Genomic DNA, 25,408 nt, shown 5'->3' with positions numbered 1-25,408 from the left:
AAATCCCAAACCAAGCAAGCCAGTGGTAAGGAATAAAACTGCCCCATATGACTCAGGCTCAGTTGGGCACAACCATTTCTCCTCTGGCCAAACTTCTTGTGCAGAGCTGCAGTCTAGGTGCCGGTGGCTGGGAGAACAGAAGAAGTGCAGAAACTGCAGATGTGTGTAGGTCACCAGCGGGTGTTCAGGCTGGCCCTAAAGAGTAGTAATCAGGCATGTGAAGGACACCAGATAAACATTTGGGGCACACATGTACAGAAATTATCGATTAATGTAAGAAAGAAACCTGATAAAAGGAGATGTATCAGACAAGGACCGGGTGCAGTCTCCATTTGTCCTCAGGGAAAAGACGCATACAAGCTCCTAAATCATACTGAAAAGAATTAAGTTAGGAGGAAAGCATGCAAGAATTTTACAAACTGAATTAATGTGGGGTTAAATATATACACTATAAGCAGTATTAAAATATTATATTACACTTTAAATGTTTTTTTATTACATCTGATTATATACAGCTTAAAGCACAGGTGTCAAACTCAGTTCCTGGAGGACCACAGCTCTGCATGGTTTAGCGTTAATCCTAATTAAACAAACCTAATCAAACTAATTGAGTCCTTCAGGCTTCAGGTAAGTGTATTGAAGCAAGGTTGGAACTAAATTGTGCAGGGCTGCGGCCCTCCAGGAACTGAGTTTGACATTCCTGGCTAAAAGAATGACAATAATTGATCACGTTTAGCAAAATATGCAAGTGATTCAGTGCATTGGTTACTTGTTGTGCCTCCAACCCAGGTAGCAAAGAATTCGGACCCAGATTTGGCATAAATATGGCACAGCAGGCATTCATCCGGCATTGGCATACAGCATGTGGGCCAAACATAGCCCTGGTTTGGCAGAGGTGGCATCGTCTTCAAGGCGACACACAATACTTCAGCCAGATGTTAATAATTGATATGAGCCATGAAAGTTTGGCCTATCTTGACCCACATTTAAAATACATTTTTATTATGTATAAATGTCTGGAAGCCAGACTTGGTCCAGTCATATACCGTAATTCACTGCAGCTTTTGGGCCAAGCAAAAGCTGATTGTGTGGGCCAGAGATATTTTGCTATGTGGTAATATGACCGACTGATAATGTGTTTTAAAAACACCAAGAGTCCATATAAAATATTTTATTAAAAATAAATTGGTAACTATTTATATTTAACAGAAAACTAGGCTACTTATACACAAAGTAATCTTGCAAACATCAAATGGTTAAATTCCCTATATAACTATTAGAATTATTAGAATTACAGGCTATATAAGTGGTTTAATGGTTGTTGTTTTTTTCTTTCAGATTTTTCCGATTAATACATGGTTTATTAAACTACTTTGGACATTTCTGTGGTTTCGGTTGTTTGTGATTGGATATATCAGGCTAACAAACACCAAAACACGCCTTGTAGCAGTCAGAAGAGTGTAATAAACCGCAACAAATCCTCATTTTGAAGGGAGAGGTGTAGAAACGTGACTGGATTGTTCAAACCTATTACTTATAATGTGGAAAACCACTCTTGCTCAAAGATCAGATGAGAAAAATCAGAAGTGCCGAAGCGCTCGGTTGTAACACAGGAAGTAACCCAATGTCCCGGATGTGCTTTCACAGCAGAGCGCCGTATTCCAGTTTTCATCGAGCGCCAAGGCTGTGCAATTCAATCACAGTACTATAGTAATCAACGTGGAAAAAAACTCGATTAGTACAAACATTAGGAAGCGATTTTCGTCGAATAATCTGTCGTACGATGTCAGTTGTACCTCCTAATCGATCATCTACCGGTTGGCCTCGTGGAGTAAATCAGTTCGGGAATAAATACATTACCCAGGCGACTAAACCGCTCACCCTGGAGAGAACAATTAACCTGTGAGTAACTTAAAATTCAACACTGCAAACGATATATGCGATGGCTTAAACAAACTTTAATGCTCATCAGTCCTAGTGCTGCATTGTGGCTTTTATTTTAGTACGTTAGTATTGTTAGCGTTTGACCATGGCACCCTACCGCAAGTTAGCTTCTTCCTGCCAGCTGTTGTTTGTATTGATAACAATAGTAAAATATTCCGAGTTTTGGTTCATATGTGGCCCAAATCATGTACCTCTATGGCAGTATTTACATATGCAGGGTACTGAAACATCAAAGCGTTCGATACAGTTATTATTGGTGTTGTGTTCCATGTGTGATAGTTAGCATTGTTCTCGGTGTTTTATCCTAGGGGTCTTTGCACATTTATTCAAAATATATTGAAAACATACAGTAACATTAGTCGACAGGAGCAGATTTATCGAAACGTTATTTGATTGTTTGTCGTTTATGATATTATTTGGTGCAAGTGTGTGATCTATAGTTCAAACAGTCGAAATTTTAAGTACGTAAACAAATCGAGTTATGCTAGAAAACGATGCCTTTGTTATTAACGCTTATCTTATGCCAATGTTAATCAAATATTAATATGAACGATCCTTAATGAAAGTTAAAATTTAATTTTAAAACGCTTATTTGAGAGTATTACCTATAATTTGTACAAAAAAGCTGTATAAATACACTATGGAATGAAACGCCCGTTGTAGGAGTGCGCAAAATCCAAATTACACTTCGTTTAAACCGAGTGAATGATTGCTATTTAAAAGGTAGGTCCCGTAAAATTAAAATTAAGCTATAGATGCTAGTTTTAAGCATATCTATAAAGTAGTGTGCTTGTCCGTGACCCAATTTGTGTTATAAGATATAAACACGATATACACATCTAAAGCCTGCAGTTTGTCACTTCCGCTTAATCTATGATTATTTTTACGTCACCTCATACTTCAGTTACTCATCAAATCTTGACCAATCAAAGGCTCTCTAGTATGTGAGTATAAACCCCACCCCTCTCAAGACGGTTCTCATTTGGGATTCATTTGATGCACTGGAGCTCAAACACCCTCATTAAGTGGAGGAACTATGACGTCACCTTGTAGGCTAATCGGCTGTTAGCATAAAACTGGTTCCCTCGATAAAATCCCTATAGGATTTTCCCATAGGCTTTTCGAAGATTGTGTTCAAACACTGTTCATTACAGTTACACGTTTTGTCAAGCCGGATAATCCTCGCACGATAATATAACTTTTATCACTTTTGGATCTTAAATGCAAACGCAAGAATTAAAAAATGCTAACATCTGTCTATAAACAGACTACAGTGCCTTTAAGGCGCTCGCCACCCTGCTACAGACAACTTATCAAGCTTATTTTTAGAATGGTCCATGACAAAGATTTACTCTCTCGGTTTATTATATTATAATCCATGCTATCTATTATAAACAAATAAATATGCAAAAACACACCTACGTGCCTTTTGCATGTTTTTTACGTGGGAAATACAATTTGTTTTGCTTTACGGTTGTTGTGAAAGTTTTAAAACTGTATGTATAAATGTGCCTACATAGTATTATCATAAGACACATTTAAATAAGTGTATCACTCGTGTGCATACAGCCCGCTTAACATACCTTAGTAACAGATGACAGAAATGAGGCATGTTGGACAGGTCTATAAAATGCCTGCAAGTTCCATCATAGATAGAGAACAACATTCAATATTCTTTTTTGTTACGAAGTACTGCGAAAAGCAGCCCTTACAGTCACATATGCTATACATTTTTAAGGAGACGTGTAAATATTGCAGTTATGACAGTTAAATGTGTTCAGATGAAGAAAAAAAACGATGAAAAATCAATTGATCACGTTAAAATTACAGTTAATATGTATGTATTTCTTACACATTTATTCACACGTTTGCATTACTGAGAGCAGAAAAGAGAGAGGCTGCACTGGTATCCCTTATAATATCGTTTATTTAAAATAAAGGATCAACAAATTAATCTGTCTTGACAGTCTTTACAATTGAAGGCATTATCTACACTCAATATGAGTTCCAAATTAGAAAAATACAGTTTATGAAAATACTTAAATAACAGACATATCCAAATGCCCAATGCTAGCGGGCTGCGTTCCAGACCAGATCAGCTCGATGACGTACTATGTCTCCGACACCACCTGTAGTCCAGTTTAGCAACTTGATAGCAACCGTCTTTTTAAAGAAGTGTAACCGATTAAAAAAGTCAAGAGTGTGATGTAACTGATGTGTTTTATGTCGTAGAATAAAACGTGAAAGTATCTTGAGTTTGTGTTAGCCACGAACCTTATTTAAGCGATTTAACTGAAATTCCATTGAAAAAAAACATTGACTGGGATGAGGGAACCAGAATTGCTAAAATGCTAACTCGCTTCCGGATTTTTGCATACAAATTGACGTAATTGTTCCTCCACTCTTTTGGCAGAGATTGTGATAAAAACAAGACGCTATTGGCTGTTTTTATTTTCAAAAGGGGAGGAGCTACCACCATCTCTTTATGTTTCATGTTGAGATTACCTCAAACATGGAATATAAATGTGCATTTCAAAGCACTTCACAGAACCTTTAAACATTCAAAAATACCACAGATTTGTAATGCCTTCTGGTCAAAGTTAGAGCAGCACAATATTGTAAAAAAATTACCATGTGATATTTTAATCTTCTGCGATGTACATTGCGATAATTTCACTAGATGAAATGAGTAGGTCTATTTGAAAATAATTAATAATTTAGATGATTTATTAAGGGAGTGCTTCTGCAATAATATACAGTAACAAACTTATCACAAGCTTTCATAAATAAAGTAGGGAATCTGGCAATATTCAAATGCACAGATTGAAATATCAAATTTAAAATAACACTGTATAGTCTTCATATACATGTATACATCATTAAATATAATTAATCTTATAGTTACATAATTTCTTATGCCTGAATGCTTTAAAGTGACTTGAAATACTAAAACAGTCACATGCCCTAAAATAACAAACGTTCTAGTAACTATATGGTTAAAATTTGCAAATACTCTACAAATCCTGAGGGTTTTCAACTGTGAGTCCTGAGGTCGGTTCTTTAAACTTGCTAAACAATCTAAGATGATTTGACAGATCCTGGATCTTTTAATCTTGTTAACCGATCTCAGACTAATTTGTTTCTTCAAACAAGTTTGTAAATCAGATTAAAATGTCTGCATGAACTGATCTTAAGGACAGATCTATCGATTCTCGAAATTATGATCAGCAATGAAATAATTGGCTGATGTCACAGCAGTGTAATGACATCATCTGATTAATATTCAGTAATAAGGGATTGCCCCCTCCTCAACTAACAATTCAAAAATCACAAATCCTAGCGATGCTAAATCGATATATAGTGCAGCCCTAGCAAAAATGCAATAAAACTTGGGCCAAATGTAAAATCTTATCAAATTTTATTAACTAATGACATAAACCATTAAATAAAAGGTGTCTGTATTGTATGTTTAGTTTTTAGGGCATGTTCTGTTTGGTCTATGCATGGCTCCACTAAAAAAGGCCAATAAGAAATTGTTAATTAATCTTAAGAATTTTATTTATCTAAATCTGCAATTTAAAAACTTGTATAAACTCATCCAAGACCAGATAAAAACTATAGATGCTTGTATAATGTTGGTTTATCATACATAGTTGAACTATTGGAATTTAAAAACGTTTCAAAATAATTATGATAAAATGCATCCTCCATTACATAAATTGGGACTTTTTGTGACCCCTTGATATGCAACCACTTATTTGAAAACAAGATTCTTAAAGGTTTTGAAGCCTTATGGAAATTACCATGACTAGCAGCTAGGGCTGCACAGCATTGGAAAAATCTAACATTGGGATATTTTTTATTCTGCAACATATATTGCAATATAAATACAATTTTATTTGAAAAGAATTAGAAATTTTAGATTGATTGGGATGATTTTGTAGGGGAGTGCATGCATAAAATATAACAAACAAGCATAGATAAATTCAATAAAAAAAAACACAAATTATATAAACAGTGTTTTATTGTTTTTGAGTAGTCAACTGTATTTAGGTTTACAGTGATTGAATAATCAATTGTAAAATAATACTGCATTGTCTTTGTTTTAAAAACAATTCAATAGAATTTATCATTATTAATTTTTTTTTAAAACAGTAAATTTTTTCTTAGGCCCAAATGCTGTTAAAACCCTCACAAAGTCACAGGCCTCAAAAACGCTTGCAAAATTATAATCCAAACTCAACATTGCGTATACTCTCGATTTGACTATTACATTGCGATATCGATGCTGAAACAATATATTGTGCAGCCCTACTAGCGGCCACATATAGTGCTGGCCTTCTTTTTTCCCTCATTTGTTATGATGCTATGTTTTGTTTTGCAGTGTGTGGATCATTAAAGCTTTATCATGTCTTAATTTAAATGAAATAAAAATGATATTTGTTTTCCCACAGATACCCTCTTACAAATTACACATTTGGCACCAAGGAGCCGCTCTATGAAAAGGACAGCTCGGTAGCTGCACGCTTTCAGCGGATGCGGGAAGAATTTGAGAAAATGGGGATGCGGCGGACAGTGGAGGGTGTTCTGATCGTGCACGAGCACAGACTCCCTCATGTTCTGCTACTTCAGCTGGGGACAACCTTCTTCAAACTGTAAGCTGGAGTTTGTGCGTTGTGGATGTGATGAATTGAAATGAGTGCTGCTGTTTGAGTGATTAAGCTGTTATATAAAGGAACCTATCTTCACATATTCCTACTTGTTGTTCACTATTTTGCAATGGCTTGTTTGCTTTTTCTTTATATTGTTTTGTTTGTTCATCTATTGTGAGTTTGAACAACTGACAGTTTTATATTTTGTTTTTACAGCCCTGGAGGCGAGTTGAATCCTGGAGAGGATGAGGTGGAGGGGTTGAAGCGACTAATGACAGAGGTATCATTATTTTTCTGACTGTGTTTAAAGCTACACTATATAGTCAGTTGTAGGGCTGCACTCACCACAAGTCTATATTTGAAATAATGAACTTTCATGCTCATGATGGTAACTTGCGCATGATTAGGTTGAAGTGCTTTTTTTACATCCAGTTGGAAACAGACAAATGTGGTAGTGAAGCATGAAAACAATAATAATGTAAATATGTAACAATGTAATGTAAACAATATAATGGTAATATAAATGTGGCTAATAATACAATCATAATATAAATCTTAAAATTATATATATATATATATATATATATATATATATATATATATATATATATATATATATATATATATATATATATATATATATATATATATATATATATATATAATTTTAAGATTTATATTATGATTGTATTATTAGCCAGTTATAGTATAAAAAATAACATGGTATGTCTCTCTCTCTCGCTCGCTCGCTCTCTCTCTCTCTCTCTCTCTCTCTCTCTCTCTCTCTCTCTCTCTCTCTCTCTCTCTCTCACACTGTGGCCCATTTGACCTGCTGGCGTGACTTTTCTTCTTTTCTGGCGCGGGAATACATTTCCGAATAAAGCGCGGGATCGGTCGGTAAATCGCTCCAGAGCGAGCAAGTGCGCGCGTGCGTTCGTTCATTTCAATTCACCTTTATTTGTATAGCGCTTTTACAATGTAGATTGTGTCAAAGCAGCTTCACATAAAAGATAACAATAAATTGAAACAGTGTAGTTCATTTTTCAAAGTTTAAGTTCAGTTCAGTTTAGCTCAGTTTAGTGTGGTTTAATAATCACTACTGAGAGTTCAAACACTGAAGAGCAATCCAAAAACCATGCAAGCTAGTGGCGACAGTGACAATAAAACTATAGTAGAATTTCATTTGGAGGATCCCGGGGGTACCCTGTAGACAGAACTGTCAGACTGAATGACTAAAGCAAATGGCAGATTGTGCTCACAGCTGTAGCTCCATCAAAATAAAAATCCTGCCTCGAACATATTCGTCAATATTTGAAAAATGACAAACAAATCGGCCAATATATCAGGTCGACCACTAGTTGAGTCTGGATTATAGTTTATCATTTGCAAGTGTTCTTGAGTCCTGTGGCTGTATGAGGATTCAACAAAATTCAAACATAAAAATATTGTGCGGTTTGTAACTTTTAATAATGATCAATTTTATTAAATTATTTATACAAGACTATGTAGTATTATTTTATATTTTAATTACTTTTCAATTACTGTACATGAATACTGATAGGGTGCTTTTACACCTGTAGATCGATGAAATTGTCACAATGTTGCGTTTTGTTCTTGGTGCGGTTCGCTTTTACACAGCAACGTTTCTAAACGGACCAAAGTAAAAACGGACTAAACAAGTCACATGCGAGAAACTCATCATATTGGTCAGAATTTCACAGTATATTTTCCAGGATTTTACTCAGCTGTCATACAATGTTATTTTAATTTATGATGATGAGCAATAAGACATTATAAGCGAAAAGTTGTGCTTTAATTTTGAATGGTGACACCCACAGACATAGTCATCAAATATGAATCAGAGGTAAGACTTTAGGTATAAATCAGAGGTAAGCCTCATTTCAGTTGTCAAGGGTTGTAAAAATCTATTGAGTGAATCTATCTATTGTGCATCTTTTTTGTAACATTTATTTAGTTATTTTTAAATTAGAATACGCCATAACTTTTGTTTTCATTCACATTTTCATTATTAAATATGAGCTTAAAAAACATTGGCTAATGATGCATTATATGCGTACATTGTAGAGAGAATTACAGATGAACCAAGACTGCATTTAGATCATGAATCAGATAAATTTTAATTATTCTTTCAAGGAAGAAATGAATAAAACAGGCCTAGTACAGAATACTATTAAAAAATTGAAAAAAAATACCAGATGTTTTTTTCAGTCAATTCTTCTAAAAGGCAGTGTAACTATTTCCATAAATAGTTATCAGAATTCAGTTATCAAAATACCATTACAACATGTCAAACATGAAATGTAGTCTACATTACAAGCGGTTAACAGATATTAATTTAGTTTTTTTCTTTAATGTCTTTGTCACTTTATTAATCATTTTTACATGTCCTTAATAAATCTGTTTTAATTCTACTTTGAAAGTAATATATCCTGCTTTTTCAACATTGATGATAATCAGAAATAACATGAGCAGACAAATCTGAATTTCTGAATGATGTAATGGCTTCTGAAAATTTGGCTTTGAATCGCAGTGATGAATTACACATCAAAACATATTCACGTTTCTTTTAAATTCAAACAGTATGTCTCAAAATAATTATTCTATATATTCATATCATATTATATGTACATTATACATATCTGCCTGCCTATCTGTCTGTTTGCCTTCTTGCCTATCTATCTATCTATCTATCTATCTGTCTGTCTGTCTGTCTGTCTGTCTGTCTATCTATCTATCTTTGTCAAATATACACTGCGTATGTGAGCTTTTTTTTAGCTAGTGCTAGTTTTAGCTAGTGCTAGTTTAAAAAAAAACTTCTCAAATGAATAATAAATTAATAGTAATTCTCATCTTTTTGTCAAGATTTTGGGACGCCAGGATGGGGTGAAACAGGACTGGGTCATTGATGACTGCATTGGGAACTGGTGGAGACCAAACTTTGAACCACCTCAGGTATGTAAATATGTTTCTCTTCACTAGTCAAAACAATCACTGCATGACTAATGGTATATTTTAATTATTTATACTTATATTGGTATGATTTAAACCCCTTTTTGTTGTTTTAATCCTGTAATGCCTGACTCATCAAAAATAGGTGGAAAATTAAATATTATTGGATCTGAAATGTGTAGTAAACGTTGAAACTAAATTAAAATAAAAATTTCCATTTTATTATGATATATACATTATACATATCACATTTTTTGGGGTCAGGCTCACAAATGGATGGGTAAATTTTTTTTTGTTTGCTCAAAATTGTGTTATGTTCATTTTAGATACAAAACAAATTTTATCATTAATATTTTGAAAACATTTTAAGCATAATTATTTTTTTAAATAGACAACTTAAGGTCTTTTTACTTCACATTATGATTGCCAAAAAAGCTGATTCCTACTTTTTTTTCCCTCTTACAATAAATGTACATCTTTGAAAGGTTAGTAACACAGAATAATTTTCTGTCTGTAATTTTGCAAATTTAAAAAAGTCATTATAAGGCAACTGTAATGTAAAATGCATTAAATGTTTAATGTTAAATGTCCATTTCCCTCCACAGTACCCCTATATTCCAGCACACATCACTAAACCTAAAGAACACAAGAAGCTTTTCCTAGTACAGCTGCAAGAGAAAGGTAGGATGAGAAATGATTTGTTTACTCAATCCACAATGTGTGAAGAACTGATTATACAGTTTAACCTCATGTGTGTCTTTAGCATTGTTTGCCGTGCCAAAGAACTACAAGCTGGTGGCTGCTCCGTTGTTTGAGCTTTATGATAATGCTCCTGGTTATGGTCCGATTATATCCAGTCTTCCACAGCTACTGAGCAGGTGAGATATGACTTCTTAAAGTGATAGTTTACAAAAAATGAAAGTCCTGTCATTATTTACTCGCTCTCCAGTTGTTCCAACCCTATTTGAAGTTTCCTCCTGTTAATGAAAAAATAGATATGTTGGAAATTGGGAACCATTGATTTCATAATAGTGGAAGTATTCATTTCCTACAAAAGCTGCATTCACACTATAAGCGACTTGCAGATAAATAGCCGCGATGACCGAGAACACATTTTTTACTTGATGATCTTTGTAATTAAGCATTTTATGTATTGATTCCATTTATATTTAGTGTTTTCTCTGAACAATGTTTTTCTCTGAAAATTTCTCTGAACTCATTTGCTCCCTGTGAATATCACCATAAACATTACCTAAGCAAACTCAATGTAGGAATGCCCACTCAGAGCAGCAGGCAGCTACAAAGTGGCTGCTAGTGTGAAAGAGGCATTAGGATGTCAGTGATTACAGTTTTCCTCAAAATATCTTCTATTTTGTTCAATAGAAGCTATTGAACAACTTTAGGGTGATTAAATTAGGGCTGCACCCTAATCGTTTCAGCATCGATATCGCAATGTGCATTACTGCAATAGTCAATGTGATGGATAGATTATTTACTAAATATTTAAACAAATGTATGTATATACTATTTAATTGGTTATACAATGATGATCAAATTATTGTTTGATTGTTCAATTCTGTACCTGATTACTGTTAGACTTTGCAATAAAACGTAAAGCACTGTTTATTGAACTTCTATCTTTGCTCTGTTGTATTTATATATGCTTGTAATTTATTCTAATTTATGCAAACACACTGCATACAAAAAGATTGATCATCCCAACTAGGGCTGGGCGATTAAAATCTATATCGGTATTTATTGACCGAACACTATTGTCAGTAACGATTTAAAAAGTTGGGTATGAAGGCTATTGTTTGTGGCTGCTGAGCGCCCACTCCTTGGAAGCAGTGGCAATAAGCTTAAGCTGTAAGTTTGTAATTTCCAATGGAGGCTCGCGATTTGCACGACGTGCACGTGATGCACGCATTTTTCAGATACACCTGTTGAAAAACATCTGAACTTTTCCAAATCTGCAAGCTCACCGCGATTAATGCAAGAAGAACTAACCAATCTGCTCTAGACTTTGCATGGAACATACACATTTCAGTAATGATGGTAGACTAATTACCTCAGACAAACACAGCGCATCCAAATACTGCAGCACTTTTTACCTTTCTCCAAAAACTTTAACTGCAGCAATGTTTTGTCTGTTTTTCATCCTCTGAGAAAACGGTTGACACGCCTAGTTTTGAGAGACGCTAAGGTAGCGCGAGTGCAAAGTGCATTGAAAATGGTGAAGATAACTACAAGCTCGCGCTTGTCACTTCATGTCAGAATAACAACATATGCGAAAATGAGTCCCATGGCTAGCAGCAGTGTGGAGATTGTAAATAAAAGATGTAAGGATTAGGGTTGGGTACCGAAACCTGGTGCCATTATAGCACCAGTACTTTTGTAACTGGTATGTACAAGATCAAATCAGCATGTGCATTTCGGTGCCACTGGTGCTGCAACGAGGACGTAAGAAGCGTCAAGGGGTGCATCTAAGGCATACATAGGTACGCAATGTCACACCATCTCTAGGCATTTAATTCTAAACAACTTTGAGGAATATGGACAGGCGATCAGGCGTTTGACTCCTGTTACTTAGTGAACTGACGCACACAGTACAACGCATTCGGTGAGCGAGAGCGACTCTCTTCAGAATAACACGCATGATCGCGTTCATCAAATTTGCTTAAACTAAGCATTCTAAAGCGTTTTTTACAAGCAAGGATTCTGACACAGCAATGTGAAGCAAATGCTTTACAAAAGTTGCTTGTAAGGTGGAAACACGTCAAGCTTAATGACACATTTGAGGGCTCAAACGCAGAGGAATGCACTGTTTTTGACATCAGCTGGCACTCTTAATGAGTACGTACATGGACACTAATGCTCCGATTTTAATATGATTTAGACAATACTCTGATTTAGAGTCTAGACTACCATGCAAACAGTTATTTATTATTATTATTATTTATTATTATTTTTTTTGATAACCTTAAAAGGACCACAGACACCTGCGTCGCGAAATGCAGAGTTTTTTTTTTTCTTTCCATTTAACGTGCGGTATCGAATTCCATTAAAAGAGCACTCTTCCACCAGTCCCCGTGTCAACAAGCTTAGCCCCCCTAAATTTGGATGCGTATTTTTGTGTCAAAACGCTGCGGAGAAGCGAGATCAGCCATCGGTGGCAGATTGTGGAGATTTGACTGAGGCCTCTCTCTGCACGCTCTTAGCGTTACGTGCACTCGCTCCCTCGGGCACTAGTTCCCTCTGCTTTCGTGCGCACTTGACGGTGCTGCGCGCATTAGTCTAGTTCCCTGCATTCGTCAGAGGTTGACGCCCAAATTGACACAGATAATAGCTTAATATAGATAATATTATAATAATATAGAGAAAATATACAGATAGGTCCTCTGCTATGCAGAGACCATTATTAATCAGAAATCTAGTGTACATAGTTTTATGTTAGAAAATGCATTATTGAATTTACAAACAGTCGGCAAGTACCAAAGAACAGAAGAAACACAATCAAATGTAGTTTTCAGTCACGCTCATGTAAAGGTCATATTCAACTCCTTAAGTTTTGCTTTCATTCATCTTTAATTTCCGTCTTCAACACATGATTTATTTACAACACATTTTAAACATAATAGTTTAACTCATTTCTAATATCTACTTTTTTTTATCTTCCCCATGGTGACAGTCGGTGCATAACATTTTACTAATTATATATAACATTTACCCCCAGTTTCTCTGGTCTAGAACCACCACCGACTATAACGTGTAAGACAGGATCATGAAATGAACATTCAAAAAGCAACTCATGTAAACCCCTTGATCATATTATTGTCTTATTCAGATTAAGGCAAATCATTAGATCACTGATACCCATGTAAACACAGTCACAAGCCCCAACCCTAGAAAAAAAGAGTTCAGTATTTTGCTGACAGCCTTTTCACAGGTTAGTAGTAAACTAATGTAATTTCATAATGCAAATCTTAAATTCATGCTAACCAACAAATGATCAAAGTAAATATATTAATGTAATTCAAATATATGAAATATGAATTGATGTTTACTTTAAACTTTAATGATATTGTTCTATTAAAATAATTTTTTTTAAAGATTTTGTCAAATAAAAGATTTTTCTAGAGTCATCCACCATTATTTTGTGGCTCAGAAGTATCGATTCAGCAGCACTGGTATCGAAATAACCCCAAACGATACCCAACCCTAGTAAGGATGTTGCCAGAGTAGATTTTTGGTTTCTTTTCTTGTACATCCCAGCACCCTATCTGAAAGAGTTTTTAGCATAGGGGTAATGTAGTCATCCAACTTCACAATTTGTAATGTTGCAATATGTACTTGAGTAATGATGGTTAGTTCTTTTACTTGAAATCTCAGATTTGATTAATATAATAGGTTTTGTTTACAGCGTTTGAGGTTCACTGTATCATTATTATTCATACCTTAAAGTTTGCTTAGATTGTTCAGCATTTAGGCTTTACCATTGCACACACTTTGTAATATTTTATTTATCAAGTTTAAGAGTCACTTATGTTTATTTCATTATAAAGAGATCAGATATTTAGTTAAAATATTTCAGTTTTTGTCTATTAAATCTCTTTGCCTTAGTAATGTTGGTAAATTAAAATAAAGTGGTTAAATAAAAGAAATCCTAACATTCCTAAATGTATTGTTAAACAATATCCAATAATTATCGAGACCGAATGATACGAAACATGATATCATGATGATTTTTTTTTTAAATGAGTGCAATTTTTCAAATATAACTATTCAATTCATCTGGTAAAGTTGTATTCATATTGCTACATATTTATTGCAAGAAAACTAAATATCGCAATGTCAGATTTTCCCAATATCTTGCAGCCTTAGATTAAATGTAAATTTGCAGGCTTAATATAAATGCATTGTGATCTTTGTCAACTTTGTTCCACTTCACAGGTTTAACTTCATCTACAATTGAGAAGCTCAAGGTTTTGTCATGAAGCTGTCTCTGTGAGCGCAGCTTGATGATGGCTGATGGCGAGGTCCATTGAGGTTTCCGGAATCTCTCAGCTGGCCTGTTTTCATTACATTGATTTGGATTGCATAGAAATGTGTGGATTATTGTTTTTCTCATTTATAGCTACATCGCAAGTCCCTGTTATTGAACTTTGTCATAAAGTAACTACATTTTTATGTTTGACTAAGTGGTGAATACAGTGTCTTTAGAAAAAAAAATGTTCCAGTGACTTTTTTTTTTTTTTTAAACCTTGTATATTTGTCAGTGCTTTTTATAATAAATGGTTCTCTTGGAGATTATGTGGAGTTCATTTGTTCTATTTATTGTTAATAGATATGAATGGGAATTTGGTGTAGAGCAGGTTATGGTACAGAATCTGAAATCAAATTGGTCTCGGTTAAGTTAAATAATAATATGTTTGTTTATATTTAGAAGTACCAATGAGCTTCTTTAGAGGCCGGGTATTTTTTTTTTGTACTTTTTTTTTTTTTTTTCACGAATCATCACTTATAATGTTAATTAAGATCCCACACACACTGGGTTAAACAACGCTGTGGTTTTTCTGTGGAGCTGAGCTGAACTAATTTTAACTTTTGCTGTGGGTAGTTTTTTTTTTTTTTCTTCTATGCTGTAAAGATTGGAAATTGCATTAATGCTCTACATGCACAGCTAGTGTGTTTCAGCAACATATAGGCTTCCGGTGTGAATGGTTACCATTACCGTTTTACATTTCATAAGGTTTCTTTCTTTTACAGCAGGGGTCTCAAACTCAAATTGCCAGGGGGTCATTTCAGTGAATGACAATTCATAGGAGGGCCGTTTTAACATTCAAGTACATTAAAAGTGGAACAGACATGACGTTTATATTACAAGCATTACCCGTCACCAGTGATAATGCTAATTAGCACAATTATCGTGTCACACATCAGCTGCTGATATATATCTGTGGCTGTAGTGTGTATGGCCGAGCTTTAGACACAAAGTCATTCTTCCACAGAGTATATACAATCAAAACTAACTTTGTTTCTTGCTGTACATATTGAAGTGGTAGTTTAAATCGCTAGGAAAATACAACAAATAATAGGCATGATACTTATTATTCTGTCCCAACCAATTGTATTGTCCCAATAGCATAAGAACAGCAGAAAGCAGTTTGGATGATTTTAGTGGCAATTGTTCATTAAAACTACAGCAAAGGTGAAAAATATGTACATATTCACATTTACTTTAACAAGTTTAATTCAACCAGCAGTACAATTTTACTAATGTATATGGTTTTTGTGCAAATCTTAGTAAGCATATGAGGAAAATCTATCAAATGAGACCATTTGATTCAAATATTAGCTAAATTATTATATTTGTTACACCACCGGCATAATGTGTAAGCCATGAGAAAGTGTATGTACAACAAAGTACAGGTAAAAAAAATAATCAAACGAGCCTTGAATATTTACAAAATAAATAGAGCTTTAGTAAAAATAAAGCACTTAAACGGTATATTTTAACATTTAAATCAGCCACAGAATTGGCTCTATGCACAGCTAGAGTTTTAAAGCCAACGATTAAACTTCCGGTAAGAGCTTACGGCCCGTTTCCACTGAGTGGTTCGGTACGCTTTTATGGCCGTTTCCACTGTTAAAAGGTACCTAAAAACGAACCGTACCATACCACTTTTTGGGCACCGTTTGCAAAGGGTACCAAAAGGTGGAGCTAGACGCGCTGCTGAACGCTATTGGTTTACAGAGAAGCATCACTCGCGCATACACACCAGAAGAATGAAAACAAAGAAACCGCCATTTTTAAATACACGGCCGAGACATTACATCGTAATACTATATGCATATAATAACGAGCCATGGTTGACCCGAGCTTAGAAATATCTTGTCGTTGTTGATTCACAGCTACAAAGCCAAGAAGAACAAAATCCGCTGTGTCCTGTTGTTGTTTTACAAGGCCGTTTAAAAGTGTGAGTGGTTTTACTTTCCCCAGGGATCTCGCGATCACTCGTGCGCATCTATATTTCAAATAACGAACTTCTTGAGCTGATGATAATAACGTGAAGTGAACTTGAAGTGCTTCTGACATCCGATCATTTCATAAACAGACAATATGGAGAGTGACGCACAAAAAACAAAGGAGAAGCCTGAAAAAACGATAGAGTGAATGATTTTTTTCACCAACCTAAAACATAAACACTGCCATGTTTATCATTACTATTATGAATTCGTAATGACTGATTTACTTTCTAATAGAGGTTACATGTGCTGGTGAAGATTAAAGATGCAGATGAGAGGTTTGCACTGACTGGGCAATATGTTGCGCATTGTTTTCAAACCCAAATAAGGGCTAAATGTATGTTGTGTGTAGTTATTCTGTAATTGGTAGCATATCAAAGACTGAAAGGGTCTCTATTTGTCCATCTATGTTGCATTTATTTTTTTAATTGATAAAATTATAGTTACAGTAGGCTATTTCTCACTATCATTGATCTGCAGTTATAATCAAATCATGTTCATAGAAAGGTTAGTGATGAACATTTATACAAAAGTATTTATGATTATAAAGCTTCTGTTATGTGAGAAGTGCTTCTTATACAGTATGATATGTGAACGACCCGTTTAGCATTACTTTGACATTTCCTCGAGCGAGAATGACGTCGACTGAAACTTTCTGTTGTACACCATGCCCACCAAAAGGGTACCCTTTAGGCAGTGGAAACGGGCCATTAATATATTAAAAGTTCATTTTACAGCATCAATGTTGTAATATAATTAAAATACGTTCAGTTTAACAGACTTAAGCATTCATTTAGTTGTTCAAGCATAATACGAGATGAAAGACCATTGTAACCACTAGCGTCGTTAGTAGCAACAGGCTAGCACAGAATTTCCATTGAAAATACTGGGGTAAAATAAGCTGTCATTTTTTAAACACTTAGCGGGAGGAAATGGAATTTCTTGTCCGATCTGAGACCCACTTCATGTCGTATATCTAACAGGCAGTGAAGATCGCTCATTTTTAAAGAAGTCAGATCTTAAACATGACAATTGTGTAATGGAAAGACAGTTCACCGGAAGGCCTTGAGCTGCCTGACTGAAAATTAAAATTCTGTGTGCATATAGCCCATTAAAACACATGTGTGTTGCTCTCGATCGTACACTCAGAGAAAATAAAAGTAAAACTAATCTGAATGCAGTATTTTAAATGTCGACAAGTTGGTCAAAGCCACAGGTGGGGTAGATGCGACTGAACAATAATAGTTCAAAAATATATGTTTTGGCGGGCTGAATCTTGTCATATTTTTAATGTCAGTTGTGGGCCGTAGGCAGGAGGAGGGCAGGCGCCTGCAGTTTGAGAGCCCTGTTTTACAGTAAAATAGATAGAATAAAGAGTTCAGTGTTCATTTTGTTGTTCAAGTGTAAGACGAGATGGAAGACTCATTGCATTTAAATGCAAGTGCCGCCAGGTGCAGCAGACAGGGACAAACTGAATTGAAAAGACTGTGGTAAAATAAATGTCCATGTTTTAAAAACATGGTGCTAAACAATAGAATTTAATTCAGTGCTACTTGTATGGTCTGAGACCCCCTTTATGTTGTATATAAATCAGGCAGTGAAGATCATTGATTTTTAAAGAAACTAGATCTTAAATGTGGCACGTAGTCTAATGAAACGACAGTTCACTGACATGCTTGAGTGCTTACTGAAAATCAAAACTTCATGCGTATACCTCATTGACTTTGATTGCATCATTATAATGAGTTTTGTAAGGGATGGCGAGTGGTGAAAGCACTGTTTATGATATTTTTCAACATTGATCGGTCACAGTGTTTGGCATGGTCACACTGTATGACCAGTTTTATTAAAGTATTTGTACGTCTAAACAGATTACTGAATGCACATTTAAAATGAGCGGCCATGAAATTTGCACTTCCAGATTTTCATATTTGTATGCTGCTGAATTTGTTGCTTTATTATGCTGTGTCATAAGGACAATAGCAAACTTGCATGTGCATGTCGCAGTGAAAGGTTGGTGTGGTTTTTACAGCTGTTCATGAGTATGCTATTTGGCTTATGGTTGTGTGTGGGGGGAGGGGTATGTCAGTCACTCAAGTTTTGTTTCTAATTCAAAGATTTTTTTAATCATGATGGAGAATCACAGGAAGCTAAGGGGTAAAGATGTGGTTTTAGTATTAGTACTTATGAGGAACCAACATAGTTTCTGTTCTACAAACACTAATTGGTCATTCAGTGAGAAAAAGATTCTAATGAGAGAAGATTCAGCACTTTCCAGACAGCAAAATCCGATGATGGACTCAGAATTAAGCTTCAATTCAACATCTAGCAGCACTGCTGTGGGTTCAGAGAAGATCGCTCCTGCTGTGGTTCTGGGTTTGTGCTGTTTGGTGGGTTTGCCGAGCAACATTGCAGTAATTGTCAGCATTGCTCGTGAGTGGAACACAAATCTGAGCTTCACTTTAAAACTGATGCTCAACCTTGCGGTCTCTGATGCTTTGAGTCTTTGCTTGGCTCCTTCTGTGCTGTTTGGAATACTATTTGGATGGAAATTTGGCCTGTGGCTTTGTAGGTTCCTGTATTTTTTGGGTCACTGGAGCCTGTATGTCGGTGTCCTGACGGTCACGTCCATGAGTGTGCACCGCTATCACAATGTCATCAAGACAAGGGTCGCTAACAGGATGATTCTGCACAGGCTGGAGCGACGACACAGACACCTTCAGCTGATCTGCATCTGGACTCTTGCCTTTGTTTTTGCCCTACCAGTATTTTTTACCCAAGGACTCAAAGACAGAGATGGTTTCCAAAGATGTCAGAGGACAATGAGTTCACTGGCTGTAGAAGTGACTGTATTACTTCTTGAGATCCTGTTGGGGTTTGTCATTCCATTTTTAATCATGTTGACATGTTATCTGTGGTTGCACAAAGGTTTGAGTCAAAACTCCACTTTACCTAGAGCTTCACAGGAGCAGGAATCCAGAAACAAGGGGTCAAATGTTAGGACTTACAAGAAGAGACTTGTGATCAGCATCGTTGTGGCTTTCTTTGTGTTTTGGACTCCTGTGCACATCATCAATGTGATTGATATAGTAATTACTCTGACTAAAACATCTGATCCAGAAGTTCATTTACAGCTGAAGTCCTTCCGTCTTGTTTATGGTGACCCAAGCAAGGCTGTGGCTTTGTTTAACTGTTGTTTGAATCCTTTCCTTTATGCCATTTTTTCAGGGAATCTTATGAAATGTTTCAGAAAGAGATGATTGGGTTATTTATTTTAAGAGCTTTCTAGTTTTCTGTTGTTGGCAGTATGATGTAATTTATTTCACATGTGGATTTTAAAAACAAAATAGTGTTTGTAATTTGTACTAATTTGTAAAATACTTGCCTTTTCATGCTAAAATACTAAAGTTTTGATCTTCCAGATATTCCATACCGGAGAGCAGGCACACAAAACAGTTTTGCACTGCTATGCCATACAAAAGTAAAATTAATCTAAGACAGTGGTTCTCAACCACATTTCTAGATGACCACCAACACTCAACTCAAATTTTTCGAAATCTAAAACAATGTAACAGGGTACAAAGTACTGCATAGAAAGTGCTATGCCCACAAGAGGGTGGAAGCCAGCACAGTTAGCAAATAAAAACCCTATTAAGCATACCATCTTTTATTGAAATGAAATGTCACTCACTTCAACAACTGTTTTCAAATAAAATATAATTTCCTAATTGTGCATAAGTGGGATATTACCAATCAAGTAAAACTGAGTGCATCAATAACCCAGAAATGTGCTTCAAATGTGCTTCAACAGACAGTGTAACATATGTTCCATCAAATGAATGCAAAATAGCAAACTGACAGCTTGTATTTCCTATTCTTTTTGTTTTTGAATTCATGTCTAGAACACAGTAACCTGAAATGTTATCAAATATTTACACCTGATGTCATATAATTGCAAATGTGATGCCTGGTGGCCTGGAACACTGGTCGAAAGTGGGACACTGCTGAAATTCCCACATCTGACTTATGTCCAGAATGCAGCTTATATAGTTCACATAATGTAGCTCTGTGCTAATCTCGCTGAAACAGAACGTCTCGGTAATGAACATAAACCTCGTTCCCTGAATAGGGAACGGAGACGTGTGTCTTGAAGACACTCCCGTCTTTTGCACGCGCATGTATTGAAAGTGCATATTGCACACACGAATATGGAACGCATGCGTGATGGCACATGACGAGTGTAAGGATGCACATTTTTGACAAAATGGTTCTCACCCATGAATGTACAACATGCTGCAACTGCTATGAAGTATGCCTTGCATGCATGACTCCATTTTGAGTCGAACGAGTGTTCACACATACATTATCAAGCAATAGGAAGCTTGTGCTCAGCACACTTTCACAGTGAAGTGTTAGTCATCGTTAGCTATGCAAAGTTGCATCAGTCTCAGTGGTTAGATTTAATCATGCTGAATCATGGTTTATTACTTTGATAACGTATAAAGTAATTTTGTATTGAACATTTCCTCACCACTATGTCATATAGAGACAAGAAGGTGCCAACTACTTAGCCAAAGACTGCCATTGTAAAGGGTCCAGATGGATATCTTCACTAGAGTCCTATTGAGAGAGGTCTACTCAGACAACCAGTCATTCTTAAGGGTATTCTTGGACACTGTTTATCTATGGCAACAAATTTAGGCACTCCAATAAAAAAACGACCATTGGCTTCCATTAAAAGAGATTTAAAAAAAAGATATCTTTGGATATTATTGTCCTAGAAATGTGAGAGCATGTGGTAACACTTTATTTTGATGGTCCATTTGAGCATTAGTAGAGTGTCTGCTTAATATCTGTTGATGCTTCAACAGACATTTAACTGACTATCAGAAATTTTGCAAGTACATGTCAACTTACGCTAACTCTAAATCTAACCCCAACCTAACAGTTTACTTATAATCTAATGAGAATTAGTTGGAATGTAGATGCAATGTAACCTAAATTCAACAAACGGACTATCAAAATAAAGTGTGACCGAGGATGTTCATTTGACTCAAGACAGCAAACAGTCAATCATGCACCACATTTGCCACTTCCTAGCCATGCCTTAGCAACCATTCTAGAGTATGCAAGTGACCCAAACCACTTTGCTTCTCCACCAAGAACCACAGTTCCAGCTAAAATCTTCCATAACCTCTTAAGGCCCAAGGTGTTTTTTTACATGCATTTTTTATTTCTCTTTGCTATTTGGGCTTATTAGAACCAAATTAGAATAAAACCTAAGTATCATCTTTTGATAAGATGTACTTTTTAGAGAAAAATTATGTGCATATATGTGGACTCGTGGTCCGAATTTACATAAAACACTTTTTCACTTTATTTTTTAATGCAAATTTAACATAAAAAAATTTTGGACTTTCAGAGAGTAAAAACATATTTTTTTCCCATTTTGGACAGTTAAAATAGTGTTTTGGACATTTCATATGCTGCCAAACATTTGCGGGATGACACTGTATGTCTGTAACAAAATATAAAACATTCAAAGTATTTTGAGTAGCCCCTTAAGAGCTAAAATGTGCTGTCCACATATGTGGACACTCAAGCCCTCGGAGGTTAAGCAGGTAAACAAAATGAGATTAAATAATTAAAAACATCTGAATGTTCATTCTAATGTATATATCCTAAAATGACATTTTGTATTTAACATTAGGTTTTATACTACAAAATATACTCAATGTTTCCCATATATTCTTGTAATACTCACAATACCAAAACAAGGTAAGACATAACTTCTTTTTGATTATCACAGAAGAAGCAATATACATTAACATCCTCAGATATAAACCGTTGTTTAAAAAACACATAGGAATAGTATGTCTATTCTGATAATAACATCTTGTTTTTACATTATAAATCTTGTGCTTAAAGAGATAACATCTGTTAATTGACTTTGAGGTAAATGATAATTTTCTAATGTTTCTAACACCACTCTAGATGTGGCACAACCTCAAACCCTTAATAAGCGCAATAATGCCAAAAGGTATTGCTCTGAAAAACATTGGCAAATTCTCTTGCTGTTACTGGACGTTTGCAATGGGACAAAAATCCTCATATTTAACAGCTGTTTGTATTACTTGTAAATATTTAGAACAATAATATACTGCGTCATATTGATAATGAATTATTCATCAAAACATGCGCTTACGGCAATAAATAAGGGCTTTGTTTTTGCATCTGTACATGCACATGCCATTTGACATATGTTTTTTTTTTTTGTGGGAGGGGTAAGTTAGTCACTTCTATGTTTTGTATGTACAATTAGAGATTTAAAACAGTTGATCATGATGGAGCTCAACGCAAGCTTCAATTCAACACCTATTCAATTCAACACTAATTCAACGCCTGCTGTGGGTTCAGAGAAGATCGCTCCTGCTGTGGTTCTGGGTTTGTGTTGTTTGGTGGGTTTGCCGAGCAACATTGCAGTAATCGTCAGCATTGCTCGTGAGTGGAACAAAAATCTGAGCTTCACTTTAAAACTGATGCTCAACCTTGCGGTCTCTGATGCTTTGAGTCTTTGCTTGGCTCCTTTTGTGCTGTTTGGAATACTATTTGGATGGAAATTTGGCCTTTGGTTTTGTAAGATTCTGTTCTTCATGGGTCACTGGAGTCTGTATGTTGGTGTCCTGACAGTCACGTCCATGAGTGTGCACCGCTATCACAATGTCATCAAGACAAGGGTCGCTAACAGGATGATTCTGCACAGGCTGGAGCGACGACACAGACACCTTCAGCTGATCTGCATCTGGACTCTCGCCTTTGTTTTTGCCCTACCAGTATTTTTCACCCAAGGACTCAAAGACAGGGATGGTTTCCAAAGATGTCAGAGGACAATGAGTTCACTGGCTGTAGAAGTGACTGTATTATTTCTTGAGATCCTGTTGGGGTTTGTCATTCCATTTTTAATCATGTTGACATGTTATCTGTGGCTGCATAAAGGTTTGAGTCAAAACTCCAGCTTAACAAGAGCTCCACAGGAGCAGGAATCCAAAAACCGGAGAACTAACTTCAAGGTTTACAAGAAGAGACTTGTGATCAGCATCGTTGTGGCTTTCTTTGTGTTTTGGACTCCTGTGCACATCATCAATGTGATTGATATAGTAATTACTCTGACTAAAACATCTGATCCAGAAGTTCATTCCCAGCTGAAGTCCTTCCGTCGTGTTTATGGTGACTTAAGCAAGGCTTCGGCTTTGTTTAACTGTTGTTTGAATCCTTTCCTTTATGCTATTTCTTTAGGAAATCTTGTTAAATGTTTCAGAAAGAGATGATTGGACATCTCTGTACCCTAGTACTCTGAAATGCACGTTTAAAATAATCATACTTCAACTGATGTGAAGAAGAGTTTCACATTAGAAGCGAATTAACTAAATGTAGGCAACTAAGGCCCTGCCCACACGAACAAGTATTTTCAAAATCACCCTTTTTTTCTGGTGGTTGGGCTGTTTGTCTACATGAAAACGCAGAGTTAGGTGACTGAAATCGCAATTTACTGAAAACTCCAGCCAGGGTAAAGATTTTCCATGTACAGAGTGTGCGTGTGGACGCTAAACTGGAGTTTTAGCCTCATGACATCGCTGTTTTCTCCTCTCTGATTTGGCAACATGGCAGAGTTCACACCAAACACTAAAGACAAATGAATCGCGTATTCTGAATTGTTCATTCATTCATTTTCTTTTCGACTTAGTCCCTTTTTTAATCTGGAGTCACCACCGCGGAATGAACCGGCAACTTATCCAGCATATGTTTTACACAGCGGATGTCCTTCCAGCTGCAACCCATCACTGGGGAACTGATTGTTCAACCATGGGATGGTAATCTGCTTCTGTACTCATGTTTGCATTGACTAGAACGCAATTTACTTGTGAAATATACTTAAATCTCCCTTTGATGTAAACTCAGTATAAAATGTTCTGTGATTGGTTGGCTTGGTAGCGCTGACGAGTGTGGGTGGGGGTGAGAGTTGTGCAAGCCTGATGGAGCGGGCGTTTACAAGTGTCGAGTCCCGTGAAGTAGCTCCAGATGGAAACTTTTGTTTTGTGCTTACCTTGTGATTAAAGTTGTTGCATATCCCCCAGTTCCTGGTTCCCGAGTTTTAGCTATTTGTATCTTAAGGTAGCGTTCAGAAAAAATAAAACACCAGCGAAGAAACACGACACAGAGGAACATAAAAACCTCACTTCCAGCTAGTGTTTCAAAAGGGTTATTGCAGAGCAACACAAACATCACGCCAAAGTATAAATACACAGCAATGCGCAAGGCATGCGCTGTGGATCACATCGATCACTCGGCACAGAAGTATAAACCAGCTTATGTCTCCTCATCCCTCTGAGTTGTGTTGTGAATAAAATATAGGCTAAATTAAAATGATCAACAGAAGTATTTAGAGTAGTATTTTGTGGGTTTAATGTGTATAAAACATTGGCAGGAATTAACATCACCCTCCACATAAACTGATGCGTTTTTGTTGTTCTTTATCACCAAAATAAAATCATAGAGCTGATTAAGGTTACATGATGCAAAAATGAGCATTATACACAATTATAGTAGTTTGCATCGTCTGTTGCCTCATTACAAACGTCCGTTTTCCTTCAATAGACAATATACAGGTTAAATTAACAAAAGATACAGTTAAACAGACCTTATGCCTACTTGGGGTGGCACTGAATAAACTCATAAATCCGCCTTTCCTGAATTTCCCGTTCTGATTAGCTGTAAGCAGATAACATTCTCTGTGGTCCTGCATGGCTGCCTGCTTT

The 25,408-nt window shown here is 35.9% G+C and overlaps 3 protein-coding genes across 3 annotated transcripts; all 3 read left to right on the top strand.

Annotated features, from left to right (window-relative positions):
- The first annotated feature begins 1,635 nt into the window (after positions 1-1,635).
- nudt21 (nudix hydrolase 21) lies at positions 1,636-14,871 on the top strand. The gene is made up of 7 exons (XM_056478907.1): positions 1,636-1,902; positions 6,399-6,599; positions 6,813-6,876; positions 9,480-9,569; positions 10,172-10,247; positions 10,330-10,444; positions 14,517-14,871. The coding sequence occupies exons 1-7, from the start codon at positions 1,784-1,786 to the stop codon at positions 14,536-14,538; spliced, it is 687 nt and encodes a 228-aa protein (XP_056334882.1). The 5' UTR covers positions 1,636-1,783; the 3' UTR covers positions 14,539-14,871.
- A 4,015-nt stretch (positions 14,872-18,886) lies between these two features.
- LOC130245384 (leukotriene B4 receptor 1-like) lies at positions 18,887-19,852 on the top strand. The gene has a single exon (XM_056478047.1). The coding sequence runs from the start codon at positions 18,887-18,889 to the stop codon at positions 19,850-19,852; it is 966 nt and encodes a 321-aa protein (XP_056334022.1).
- Positions 19,853-22,933: 3,081 nt separating this feature from the next.
- LOC130245383 (mu-type opioid receptor-like) lies at positions 22,934-23,920 on the top strand. The gene has a single exon (XM_056478046.1). The coding sequence runs from the start codon at positions 22,934-22,936 to the stop codon at positions 23,918-23,920; it is 987 nt and encodes a 328-aa protein (XP_056334021.1).
- Positions 23,921-25,408: the final 1,488 nt, after the last annotated feature.

This window comes from Danio aesculapii, chromosome 18 (assembly GCF_903798145.1).
Source record: "Danio aesculapii chromosome 18, fDanAes4.1, whole genome shotgun sequence".
Taxonomy (NCBI): Eukaryota; Metazoa; Chordata; class Actinopteri; order Cypriniformes; family Danionidae; genus Danio; species Danio aesculapii.
Note: the sequence above shows the minus strand (reverse complement) of the source record. Positions and strands in the feature narration are given on the sequence as shown.